The sequence below is a fragment of the Malaya genurostris genome, chromosome 2 (assembly GCF_030247185.1).
Source record: "Malaya genurostris strain Urasoe2022 chromosome 2, Malgen_1.1, whole genome shotgun sequence".
Classification (NCBI taxonomy): Eukaryota; Metazoa; Arthropoda; class Insecta; order Diptera; family Culicidae; genus Malaya; species Malaya genurostris.
The window spans coordinates 5,486,803-5,501,216 of record NC_080571.1 but is presented as its reverse complement, the minus strand read 5'-3'; the positions used below and the strand labels follow the sequence as shown (position 1 = coordinate 5,501,216).

General features: G+C 37.5%; 1 protein-coding gene across 1 annotated transcript in view; it reads left to right on the top strand.

The window, feature by feature from the left end:
• Positions 1-867: 867 nt before the first annotated feature.
• The window catches only part of LOC131427517 (glycoprotein 3-alpha-L-fucosyltransferase A), a 30,421-nt gene continuing 16,874 nt past the window's right edge, over positions 868-14,414 (top strand). Inside the window, exons 1-2 of the mRNA XM_058590778.1 lie at positions 868-1,901; positions 2,284-2,377. Of these exons, the coding sequence (XP_058446761.1) occupies positions 1,816-1,901; positions 2,284-2,377 (180 nt within the window). The 5' untranslated portion in view covers positions 868-1,815. The remainder of the gene's footprint in view (positions 1,902-2,283; positions 2,378-14,414) is intronic.

The window sequence follows — 14,414 nt, the reverse complement described above, 5'->3', positions numbered from 1 at the left end:
TGGTTTTGATGCAAGAAACGAGAACCGTGAAAAACTGTCGAAAATATTTAAAGACACTGAATTGCTGGCATTAGATTACATTTTTGCATCGAATTGAGACCTACGATGAAAATTGGATCTATTTTGCGAATTCTAAGTCTAGACAATTATGGGTTAGTCCATCGATTGCAACACCAAATATATTCGGAAAGTTGACAATACTTTGGTGGGATCAGTGTGGTATTTTTTATTATTTCTAAGAATCTCGTTGAAACCAAGTGAAACGGTTAATAGTTAATGCTGCCAAAAACAAATGATCCATTTGGACCGAGCAATGCAGTTAAAACGATTAGAACGTGACACCAGACAGAGGACAGTGATAATTCTTCATGAAAATGCTTTATCTGACACCTCGAAATCAGACCGGGAAGTGTTATTGCATTCGACTTGCTCACCAGACCTAGCTCCGTCAGATTATCATATGTTTGCGTCTCATCGATACGCACTTCGCTAACTTTAACAAAAAGAAATAAAGAATGTGTCGATTCTCTCTTCAAATCAAAAGAAGCGGAATGTGGCAAATCAAATGAAAAAAGTAATGCTGAATTGATGTCCGACCTCGAGTTTTGCCAAACGAATCCTACTAGGTGATTCGAGCTGCGTGTTGACAATTTCCTCGCGATGGCAATGTGTTAGTGTGCACGTTTCGAAATGATGTAGCGAAAAAGGTCCTTGCGCCAGGCTGCAACCACCCCTTGTTTGTCGCTTTGCCGTTTTTCGAGAGCAGCATGCGTTCATCCCCTTTTCAGCCTACTGCGAGAAAGCTACGAACGTGTGACTCTCGCGCAAAATTATTCACGTATCGACGATGTCAGTTAAACGGAATGAAGGGTGCGTTTCAGTCTGCGAATACGTTTATGGGCTGTAGCACAAGCTCTGATACGCGGAATTGGGTAGAATTTTTCATTCGCCAGATTCTGAGTAGTGAATTCATTTCAGACTGTTTATCGCGACATACAAGTCATTGTTGCTCTCTGTAACAAATAGGGCATTGAATACAGACCCAGAATTGTGCGGTATGGAAACTGAAAAAATAGGCGTATATTATTGTCAGACAGCGTGAAATTTTTGTTATCATTTTAACGATCGTACAAAGCACATAAAGTTATTTCGTACCCACCAGTAGCAGGTTTCAAAATTATGTGGCCCACTTGGATATAATTACGATTTAAGTGTTGGTTCTTGTGTGCATTCGGATGTCAGTGTTTTTTTGGCGTGGCATGCTATGACCGGAGTCAGTGCTGGTGCTTATCGGAAAACGCGAGAGGAAAAATGTTTCTTTTTGCAACAGCCCGTGGCAGTGGCAAGCACCAGTAATCAGTTCAGTCGAGATGAGAGAGTAATGCATGAAAAATCGTCGTGGCTCGGATTGGTCATAGCAATAATGTTTCCTGTAATATAGTGTAATTAATCATGGGGCTATTAGTACTAACGCTAGTCAAGGACGACAAAGAAGTAGTCGCTAGAGAACATTAGTGAAAACGTTGTTTGTGCTCGTTTCCGGTGCCACCGTGGAGCATTTGACAACAAGTTACATAAGTTTAGTGCAACAACGGAATGTCAAAGGATACACCTGAGAGCCCATATTTGATAATGCTGGAAATTGATTACCTCACAGAATCGGATTGAAGTAACAATGATTCTGAATCCCAAACAAACATTCGAATCCATGAAATCGCAGAACATCTACAAATTTCACTGATAAATCGTATCCCTGCGCGAAAAGCGGGGGATTTAAGACTGAGCATAGTCAAACATTGAAATGCATCATCGATCATGAGATTCCCCAAAATATCACCGAAAAAGTGTTTTTTCCTTGTTTTGTGTTTCGCCGTTCTTGTTTTACTAGTATTCAACTTGAGGTGAGTATGTCATACGTATTGTACCCGAGCGTCTTGTGAAAACCTAGCGTGAAAATCGAGTCCATCTTATCATCATAACTTGTAATGTCATGATGAAACGGGCCAGTATCGTAGTTATTAATAATTTACTTCTGACGATAAATGTTTCTATTCGCCGTACGTGCGTGCGAAGCTATCGATTTTCCAAAACACCCATTTTATTCCATTCACAGAGAATGAGGGGGAAGATTTTCACCACGTTCCCCCGAAATTAATCAAAATGCTTTGCCTACTCACCGATGAACTATTTTTTCTTTTTTTTTTTCATAAAATTCATGGAACGGACTCCTGGGCAACGTCTTGATGAATGTCACATAAAAAATCCTCGCGCATCTAACACCAGAGATAGAGAGGTTAGCAGTAAGACTACTCGTCCCATCTACAATCGGGATGAGTTCCAAGCAGAGTATAGTAATCAAGATAGTAGCAAGGATGAGGTAAGTGAAAGCATTCACAGACGTCTTCCTTTTTTCTATTGGTTACTCCTGTGACAATGAGTGTCCCAAATGTGGCACGCAAATGTAGGTTATGGTAATTGACTTGTGCGTGTGTACATGCATAATGGTTTGGGGAAGATATACAGTTGGAAAGGTATTCTGTCGCGGCATGGTCGTGCATGGAATGTTAGATTCATTACTTTGACAAAGATACGAGATATCTCAGGGCAGTATACTTGGAATTGACAAGAAATAACAAGCTTCATTGAAAAAAGCCTACATCTGAGCTTAGGGCAAATAAGCATGTTAAATTATTTTTAATGCTTCGTCGTCGTCTCGTTAATGGACAGCAGATCAAATGGAACAGGCAATCAACTTGAATCACTAGGCTGAGTGACAACGGCATACTTGTTGCACCAGTGACGTACAGTTTCTTCAATAATACGCGGAACAAAAATAAGTATCGACTGGAGTACTGGTCGACATAGATTATGTTTATTTAAGAGTTAGTCAATTTTGTTACTTTAGTTTTCTTTAAGTTCAGTCATCGGATCGGCAATGCAGAGTAGTTCGAATTGTGTAAGATAAATATGTTATTCACAATTAATTTAACAAATGCAGTTGCACAAAATTAGAATGAGAAGTCTTGTTAGGACGTGGAGCCGGCTTGAGCTTGTTTTAGACTTTTATAAATTTCTATCGGGATGAACAGATTAGGTAAAAGATTGACGAAAATAACTGCAAAATGGAAATCTGCGTAAAACTTATCTAGTTATCTAAAAGGACTCGAACGCGTGACTTTCTCCCATTTGGGGGAATTTCTCATTGTTTTCGTTAGTCTGATTTTCCAATTTATTTTTTCGGTAAGATAACAGATATACTGGCGTGAATTTTTTTTTCTAAGATCTGTGTACGCTAAAACTAAGGAGCTCATTTCGTTCCGAAATGATAACAAAGTTCTCTTGTCTGTACCAGAAACTGTCCAGCTAAATCGATTGGAACACTTCTTACAGGATTTACACAAATGTTTGCGTGTTGGACTTGACATAACGTTGCCAAGTATATTCTCTGTGGCCATTTGCATTTAATTTGAAAAGAGTTCTTTACTACTATACAACGTATGTAATGTAATTAGTGTGGATTTGCGAGGAGTGTATAATATTGAACTGAAGAAAGTTGAACACAAAAAAGAGAATCATTCACTTCAATAGACTGGATTGTCGCAACTACCGATTTGGTCTGTGATTGTGTTTAGATTGCACGCTACTGTGGATTTGCTTCGCGCATTAGATCACCAAATAGTTATGTTTTGTGCATTTTTCATGTAAGTACAGCTTTCCGAAGACCATGAATATGCAATATATGTGCGTTTACTGAGTTCAAAGCAAACTTAAAAGTCAATTGTTAACAAAACGGAGTATCCTGTATCACGTGGTTTCATTTATAAAAACGTGCTTAATCCACCTAGCAGTGAGATGATACCTTTTTTTTTATCAATCCGAATGTGTTTTTTTTTGCATGACTAAAAAAAAACGCGAAAGGTAGATGCATAAACGAGTGACTGCATACTCGACAGCCGGCTGTCCGGAGTTTTGTCAATTTCGGAGATTGACTGTTTCGTGCATTATATTGCCAGCACAAAGTAACACATAAAACGATAATACTTTAAAACATTCTTGGTAGCCGGCTACCCAGAGCAATAAACACATGATAACATTATTAAAACATTTACTAACAAAGTATCCTCTCCTGTGATGCATGTGGGAATGCAGAGGATTCCTCGGTTCTTAGTAGCAACATGCATCGAACTAACAATCCTTTCCCTCTCAAGTAGATCTGCATTCGGACGTGGCCGGCGTCGGTATTGATCAGCATGCATGGTTCAATACAGTTTGCACAGTGTGAAACAATGTGTTATTCCCAAACATGTTACTTCAAAAAATCATTTTGCAATCTCAATTGGTCCAGATCAATAACGGAGTAGCAACACACGGGCGGTCTCTAATGCTAATGCTAATGCTAATTTACACAAATGTTTGCGTGTTATGAACACAGCCCCCAAAATTGTGTCGATCGTGGCGACATCTACAAATACTCTCCAAGTTGCTGTTTATAATCGAGCATGTAGGAGCTAGTTGGCCGAGTTTCGCTTTCGGAATTTCTGTACTCTTTCTGGTTAGACTTTTTGATGAACGCTCCAAGTGCACTTTACTCTAAGCCAAAATTACAACTCGGCCAACCAACCCTGCACAAAACTCGGACAACAATTCTAGAACAATCGGGATTAACAAAACCAAAAGTAAGGTTATACTGAAAACCTATATGTCATTTTGTAAAGTTTTGAATAAAAAGAAAAATCGTGCTTCTGCACAAACGACAACACAGAAACACTTAAAATTACGTCGGTACGAGGGTGACCTAATGCTCCACCAAAATCATTATAGATGTTGCCACTGCGCATAATAGCCTTTTAAGAAATGTTTCTTTGTCAATCGGCCGTTCGGTCAACTAGCCCCGGTCTCCCCTATATCTTTTATCTGTTATAACTGTTGCCAAAATCTCGATAGATGAATCAACCTCAAATATGGACTTTTATCGGATGTTTGACGATCCGCGGTATGAAACTTAACTTCACAAGAGTATATGCCCAAAAATTTGCCACTTTGGATCATTTGCTTCTGCCCAGACAGTCAGAGGTACAGACAGAGTGAGCGCGGTTTGCTAATGGCGTTTTTCATTGAAAAACACTGGTGGCGTGGATTGCTCTGGTTTTGCACTTTCGAGCAGAAATGGCAATGAAACACCGCCAGAATATTGCATTTCTGCCCGAAAGTGCAGAACCAGAGCAATCCACGCCACCAGTGTTTTTCAATGAAAAACGACATAAGTGACATGGGCATGCTAGCTGGGTACATTTGATCAAAACAAACAATGATGTTTGTCGCGATGAAAAACGTAATGACATTCACTCAGACCGGTTTGCTTTGATTAAATGTAATAAGTTCGCATGAGTAAAACACATGCTGGCATCAAATACAAATTATATTACTGCTAGGTCCCATACTTCTTCTTCTCGGTTCGTCACACTGCTGCTGGTCCCATACAAACGGATCGCCAAAGTTCAGGCCTTTTCAAAGTTAGTTTTAATTATTGAAAATCCGAAAAATTATCAAAAGTTCAACACATATTTAAAAAATGGAAAAATGTTTTCTAAACAAAATATGATTATGTATTGTAAAAGTACAAACCTTTACGAAGAGATTTCATATTTGAACGTGTAAATAAATTGAGATATAGCGAAGCAACCCGATTTTTAAAACGAGTTGTTGATCGTGCGACGCTCACTGCCAAAAAGAGTTACAGAAATAGCACACGAGTGACGCCCTCCGTTTCTTAATTCCAAACGAAGTATGCATAGAAAATAACTCGAAACAAGTTATGATTAGAAAACTAGTTTTAAGGGGGTTGCCATGATTCAATAACTAAAACTAATTTTGAAAAGGCCTAAAAAAAGTTCCATCGAGTTCCACTTAGATTTTTTTTTATAGTTTTGGGCATATCTTTCCCTATTAATTTGGCAAAAATCAGCTACATAAAGTTGCATATTTCGCTTCGAGGCAAGGTTTTTTCATAGGTAAAAAAAGGTAAAATGTTGTATAACTTTGCCAGGAAAGAACAAACCTATGCACTACATTCAACAGAAATGTGTAATTTTTTATTTTCTACAATTATTTCAAACAAAGTATTCAAAACAAAATAACTCGAAACAAGTTATGAATAAAAAACTGATTTTAAGGGGGTTGCCATAAAAACGCTTTGTATATCCGAAACGGTGCGACTTTTGGTATATTTGACAAAGTAAATTATTTTCAATAGTTCTAAGAGTTTGTAAAAGAAAAAAAAGTTTTCTATCTCTTCAGAAAAAAAGTGATGGCTATATTTTTTGCCAAAGTAGGCCATGAACAATTAGGGATAGAATCAAATTACGCGGTTTATAATTGTAAATAATTGCTACGTTGAGAATGACAACAATACGAAAATTTTCAAGAAAACTTTACTTTTTGAGCCAAGTTGAACAATTAATAATACACTGAAGTCTTTTTTTTGCGAGTTTACGTACCGCATAATAAAAAACCGCATATCTCTGAAAATTCGCATAAAAAAATCCGTATAACTCTGAAACTTCGCATAAAAAAACCGCAGAAGGGAAACCGCATAACTCTGAAACTTCGCATAAAAAAAACCGCATAACTCTGGAAATTAGCATAAAAAAAGTCGCAAAAAACGCATAAAAAAAGACCGCATAAAAAAGACCTCAGTGTACTGATATTTAATGACACCGCCCTATAGTTGTGGTTTTGTCGAAAATGGCTGTGGTTATTCGAAACCCTGATTTTGAGTGCAATTGATATAATGCTTGCTAACGTGATTCATTGCGTGTACACTCGGCGATGCGTGCTATTTCAAGAAAAGTTCGTTATACTATCGAAACCAAAACTATCTTAGACTGATCATGTATTTTTTCTATACAAAGCAATATTTTGACTGCTCAACTGTTTTGTTTTTATTGTAGTTTCATTTATCAGTACTGCAGTACAGCACGTATGTAGACGAAACTTTCATCAACGAATCGCGTACACTTTCAAAACAAATCATTGTCAAAACATTTTAAATCCGACCGCTAAAGCCACTGCTATAGAATTAATATGTGACCGAACCGAATCGCATTTGGACTGGACTTGAAGATAACACTAAACGAAAAAGAAATGTATTCTAATGTATATTGAACTAGGGCCTCGATGGAACCTCTATCGTGTTCCATAAAAAACATTATTTTGTATCCTTGAGTAGAAACCTATCATGAGGAAAAGGGACAGGAAGTATTTTATTATCAGTTGGGTTGGCGTTTCAATGCAATGATTCTGAACGCTAAGCTTCATCTGCGAAGTCTATTGAAACAGAAAGGTCAAATTTCACAAAAAGAATGTAATGCCAAGATTTTGCTTTATGGCATATGATATGTTCTAAATACAAACTGTACTGAAATCAAGGGTGATAAAACGATACATGTATTTGAAACAATAATTATTTTTTTTTGGCTGCATTCGGCTTTTGCGTCTCGATTATAAAGTTTTTAACATTGCCTAACGGTTAAGATAAACTTTCCGATTCTTCCCTTCCCTCTATTGCGCTAATGTAAATAATTTTGTGGCGACTAGGCGAAGCAAATCTTCAGTAAATTTTTCAACAAATAACCGCTATTCTTAACAATAAATATATCCAAAGTTTAGGTGAACGCATACAAACTTGAAAACTTGACTTTAGAATCCCTGAATTTAGAATCAAATATCGTCTAGTTCCGCTAATGATAAGAAATGGCTTAAAAGTGAATACCATTCACAAAGTGATGATATTTCATCATTTGAAATTCTTCGTAACATCTTTAATTCGATATCTTGTTTGAGCGGACGTTGGAAACTATTTGAAGACTTTTTGTCAGGTCCGTAAGCAGGATTTCGTTTCGGGAGAGGCCCTGATTTTCCTGATCATTGGTTTTTTTATCTATTTCTCGGTTTCGTCTTTAGTACCTTTTGTTTCTTGAAAGTGTGAACGAACATTCTAAAGTACAAACATCAATTTATAAATATTGCCGAACTCGCATAGGACATTTAGAAATTCCAGCAACTAGATATATAATTTAGATGGGACTGTGATGGATTGAAGCAAAAAGTTTTAAAGGTTAAAAAGCGGACGAGACCGGTTTTCACTTTTCTCATATTATGTTAGTCGATTGCCATACAAACTTGTTTTGCTTCTACCGGATTTCGGTTCCGGAGGTAGCAGTCAAAAACTCCAAAACAGAACTAACATAGATTTCGCATAGATGACTTGACCGATTTTCACAAATGATCAAATGATGACCAATGAAAGGTTTCATGAATTCATATTCAGTTTAACTAAGAGTGTTACTAGACTAACAATGAAGCTTGAAACTTACCTCGAACTTAAGGATCAAGAGTAAACCAAATTAACTTGTAATGGTAATTTGTGTATTACGTACATTTTATTTGGTACGTATGTCATAGATCTATGTATTCATATATGCAGTGCAACCAGTTTATCAAAGTGGCTTGCACGATTGAGTTTCAAACAATCTTTTTCAACAATAATTTATTCTCAAATGAATGTTAAGCCTGACTTTTTGAATGAAATATCAGTTCCGATCAATTTTTTACCAACGCATGATAGAAAATTGCTTACATTTTATGAATGTAGATTTTGATTCCTTAATAAAAAAAAGTAAGCAACACTGCTTCAATGCATTTGTATTAGATTGCGCTACACAAAATAAACAAAACTAAACATTTTCTGTCACAAAAGCAGTTTTTCGGAAAAAATAAATAGTTTTACGACAACGTTCCATTTCCATTGCCTTTCGCGTGTTAAATTAAAGGTTCCTATTTTGCGGGTTTACTTATAGAAGGTATGTAAATCTTTATATCGCAATAATTTCTGCAAGAGGAAATCCATATAGGAAATGTGTTTGTTGCTGATCAAATGTGTTAGTGGAAGTAAGCTGAAACTGAAATAATTTTTCTCGAGCAGTTTAAAAGAAAACGGAAGAGTTTTAGACTAAGATTTTCGCTTTTCTTGAACAGCAATTTTAAGCAGAATGAACTGATTGGTTTATTTTTCAACCATATGAAAGATTTATTGATTAACATCAGGAAATGAAGCGCCGGAATTTGTTTTTACGCACACATTTTTAACATTACTCATACGCTGGCAAAGAATCTTGCTCCTTAACAGTGAGATGAGATTTCTTAGATTTAACGCATTCACATAATACAATATTGAATTTTATGTTCGAAATGTTTCTCATCAATTCAAGGAGGAGTTAAAAATTTGATAGTCTCTAACGAGAAAAACAGATGGGAAAAATGACTAACTATTTAATGAAAACCACGAAAATATTACCGTTGCGACGGGGCTCGAACCCGTCCTAACCGGGGAATGCATATTAAAATACCGTGCATATGAAAACACATGAAGAGATAGCCTAATTGACTAGAAGAACCCATCCAACAGAAAACAAACACACTCCGCGTCACAAGTATATTTTTTCACAATGTATTTCCATATGCAGGGTAGTTTAATTGGCAGAACAATTTCTCCGGGCTCGCTACGGGTTCGAGTCTCGTCACTGCTGCAATATTTTTGCGATTTTCATTATATAGTTGCATCCGCATTTTTTTCAGTCTGTTTCCCCGTTAGAAACTGATCAAATTTAAAACTAGCCTGAAACGGCTCCACAGCTTAACAAAACTAGAACAAATCATTTCAAGGAAGTGTGTTGTATTGCAAATATTATTGTGTTATGTTTTGACAGCTTCTTCACTTTCATAAGAATTCTTAGGAAGCACCACACGTATTGTAAAAGTTGACGCTATTACCAAAAGATTTAAACGTTGACTTCGAAATTTTTGGCAAATCAACAGACCCCATTTTATGCTATAATACCCTATTTGACGAAAAATATTTTGGGTAGTTCTAATTTGAAGATTATAACATAAACTTTCGAGACTTTAACTAGCAACGCAAAGTTAATATTTGATATAAAATAATCCACCTAGCAGTGAGATGATGCCTTTTTTATCAATCCGCATAAGTTTTTGGCATGAATATTCTTCGGTGTTTTAGTTCTCATGACATTATTTTAATGACTGTCGATTTAAGCGGAAATTTGAGATTATAATCAGTCATTGCCCTGTAATGTCGAAACTGCAAATCGGGTGGAATTTGAATCTATTTCAGAAACCAGCATAACCCAAAATGATTCGTATGGCCATAAATTAATATGACGGATAAATTGCAATAGGTTTGAGTCCAACTTTGAAGCTTCTTGGAATTGACATCTTCTATATAGTTGTGGCAGGTTCTTTCTTTAAAAGGAGAAGGTTCGGTCTAGTTTCCATCTTGGTTACTGAATGAATGTTCATTTATTTTTCCGCAATTTGGTTTTATAAAATGTACAAATTTTTATCTGTGTACGTGTAGGTTTGACGAGAAGTCTGAAGAAGTTGACTTGACAATTACATATATCGAAAAGGTTTTGGTAATGATTATATGGAGAAGACTAATGTTTAATAAACATCGTTCGACCCGTAGCGATGGCAAGAACAATTGAAGTTATTTATTTTCCTTCGCGCGAGGCGGAAAATCCACGCCAGCGGCGCGCATGGTTTAAAATGTTTATATTCATTGCTTGTGCGCTGTAAACAATTCAAGTGTTTAAGATAGGAGGACCGTTTTTGGTACCGAGCATAATTTCGGTCATATCGGTCCAACTCATAAAATATTTAAAGTTTATGATTTGTGAAGTGCCGATGCATCAAATCATAAGACTTTATGTACTACGATGTATGGCTAGTTTCCGTACAAAGTACCTTACAATAAAAAAAAGAACCGGAATTTTATTAAAAAGCGCAAAATTTTAATTTTTAATAAATTTCTTTATTATCGCCTTCAAAGTACTCTCCTCCTGCGGCAATACATGCATGCCGACGCTTGATCCAATTTTCCATACAAGTTTTATAGGCCGCCGATGGTATGGCCTTTAGTTCACGCAGCGAATTCTCTTTTATGGTCTTAAAACGCCCGCAATGGCAATTTGAGTCTGGGGAAGAGGAAAAAGTCACACGGGGCCATATCTGGAGAGTACGGTGCTTGGTTGATGATATTGGTTGAGTTTTTAGCATTAGCATTAGCATTAGCATTAGCATTAGCATTAGAGACCGCCCGTGTGTTGCTACTCCGTTATTGATCTGGACCAATTGAGATTGCAAAATGATTTTTTGAAGTAACATGTTTGGGAATAACACATTGTTTCACACTGTGCAAACTGTATTGAACCATGCATGCTGATCAATACCGACGCCGGCCACGTCCGAATGCAGATCTACTTGGGAGGGAAAGGATTGTTAGTTCGATGCATGTTGCTACTAAGAACCGAGGGATCCTCTGCATTCCCACATGCACCACAGGAGAGGATACTTTGTTAGTAAATGTTTTAATAATGTTATCATGTGTTTATTGCTCTGCTACCAAGAATGTTTTAAAGTATTATCGTTTTATGTGTTACTTTGTGCTGGCAATATAATGCACGAAACAGTCAATCTCCGAAATTGACAAAACTCCGGACAGCCGGCTGTCGAGTATGCAGTCACTCGTTTATGCATCTACCTTTCGCGTTTTTTTAGTCATGCAAAAAAAACACATGCGGATTGATAAAAAAAAGGTATCATCTCACTGCTAGGTGGATTAAGCACGTTTTTATAAATGAAACTACGTGATACAAAATAAACGAGCGAATAGGATTTAGACAAAAAAGTTGATTCATTGCATTGAAATATTCTAAACAGTTATTATAAAATCATTTTAAATCACCAAACAAAGGTCAACAGATTTCACACACGTCTTGATTCTTTATTATTTCCGCTTTATTATTTTAATTATTTATTAAAATTATTAATTGGTTATATTAGTTGATCTGGGCAGCCGGCTACCGAGAAAAATATTAATTTATTGTTTGAAATATTAATATCAAGTGTTTTTTACTATGTATTCAATATACCGATACATGTCATCTCTGTTAACTTTGTAATATAAACGGATTTGCGCAATGGTTGATTTTTATCATTCATTTTATAATCCTGAAAGACAGTCAATAACATGAAAGAAGAAATCATTCCTAATAAAACTTTTCTCCGAAGCTCGACGGAGATTGATAGGTTGAATAAAGAGATGATTTAGTAAAATAGAGTAATCAGAAGTAAAACATTGAAAATATCTGATAATTGAAAGGAAAAAGAAACTCCTGCAATTGTCGCCTTTTACGACATGGAAGCAGGAACCCAGTGGATCTATTCTTGGTTCATTTTTTTTCCGCCGGATTCCACACGGCATCTAGGCTGGTACTGTCCGGAGAGAGCTAATAGGTACTATCAATCTCCTAGTGGACCCCAGCCCCTTGATGATATTGGTTGAGTTTTTGGCCAAAAACTGCGACACAACCAACGCACACACGACGCTGTTTTTGAATGAAATTCAGCTTTTTTGGCACCAGCCGAGAAGCGACGCGTTTCAAACCCAAAACATCAGTTAAATCCGGCTGATCCATAAGAGATGCCCAACAACACAGCAATCTCTCTAATCGGTACAGAACGATTTTTCAACACGATTTGCTTCGCCGATTCAATGTTTTCTTCAGTTACAGATGTTTTTTTTTTTTTTTTCAAATAAAATTTTTATTAGGCTCATTTGCTTTAGCTTAACGTGGCCGATTGTCTTGTTGTTAGGGGGAGAGAAAGGGATGCCGTATTACGGGGCGGCATACTCCCCAGTTAGTAAGGGGACATAGGGAGGGTGGGACCTACACAGTATTGAATTGAAATTTGAATACATCATTGGTTTGTGGCATACATCTTTTAGACACATTTTGCGTTCGATGAATCTTCATGTTTTTCAGCTTGTAGCAATGAAGAGATTATTCTGGATTGGGATGCTTCGTTGGTGTGTTCTGACGTTGATGTGACGTTTTTGGGTAGCTTCCAGCAACTCAGTCAGTTCAAGGCAGGTGCATGCTCCGAAGCATCGTTTACACAGGCCATACTTCCAGCAACGTAAAGAAGAGTGCGGTAGAGCTGTAGACGAGAAAGAGATAGGGAGAGCACTAAATTTGAGCATTGATAGTTTTCAAGAAGTTATAGATGAGAGTCATATAAGGAAGATTTCGAGTTGCCAAGACGTCGCGGACTGGTACGAAGGGTGGTATACCTCGGGCCCGAAGGGAACCTATGAGTTGGGACCTGGCATCACAATACTCGACACATGTCCAAACAACATGTTCGATGTCATGATAACCCTCACCGCAAACGCAGACACCACTCTCAGCGAGCCCCACACGACGGAGATGCGCGCTGAACATATAATGATTAGACATGAGCCTTGACATTACACGAATAAAGTCTCGACTCACGTCTAACCCCCGGAACCAAGCTTTCGTCGATACCTGTGGGACTATTGAGTGTAACCATCGTCCCAGAGTTCCACTATTCCATGTATTCTGCCAGCTGGCTAGAGTTTTCTGACGACAGCAACTGAAAAATTCATTGAAGCAGATTGGTCTTTCATAGATATCACCTTCTAGTGCGCCCACCTTGGCTAACGAGTCCGCCCTCTCATTGCCCCGTATGGAACAATGTGAGGGGACCCAAACCAAGGTAATCTGGTATGATTTTGCAGATAAAGCACTCAATTGTTCCCGTATTCTCCCCAGGAAATACGGTGAGTGCTTTCCAGGCTTCACTGTACGGAGAGCCTCAATGGAACTGAGACTGTCCGATACAATGAAGTAGTGATCTGTGGGCAGAGTGTCAATGATCTCAAGGGTATACTGAATTGCAGCTAGTTCTGCGACGTAAACTGAAGCTGGATCACTGAGTTTATAGGAAGCGGTGAAATTTACATTGAATATACCGAAGCCAGTGGACCCGTCTAGATATGATCCGTCAGTGTAAAACATTTTATTACAGTCGACTTCTTTAAATTTATTATTAAAAATTTTTTTTGGGATCTCTTGAGGGCGTACAGGATCCGGGATTCCACGAATTTCCTCTTTCATGGATGTGTCGAAAAACACAGTAGAATTAGAAGTATCCACAAAATGAACACGATTGGGAACAAACGAAGAAGGATTTATATTCTGAGCCATGTAGTCAAAATACAAGGACATAAAACGGGTTTGTGAATTAAGCTCGACGAGCTTTTCAAAGTTTTCTATCACCATCGGATTCAAAATGTCGCATCGGATTAGCAGTCGATATGAGAGATCCCAGAACCTGTTTTTCAACGGTAAGACGCCCGCCAGCACTTCAAGACTCATCGTATGGGTTGATTGCATGCAACCCAAGGCAATACGTAAACAACGATACTGAATTCTTTCCAGTTTAATGAAATGAATATTCGTAGCGGAGCG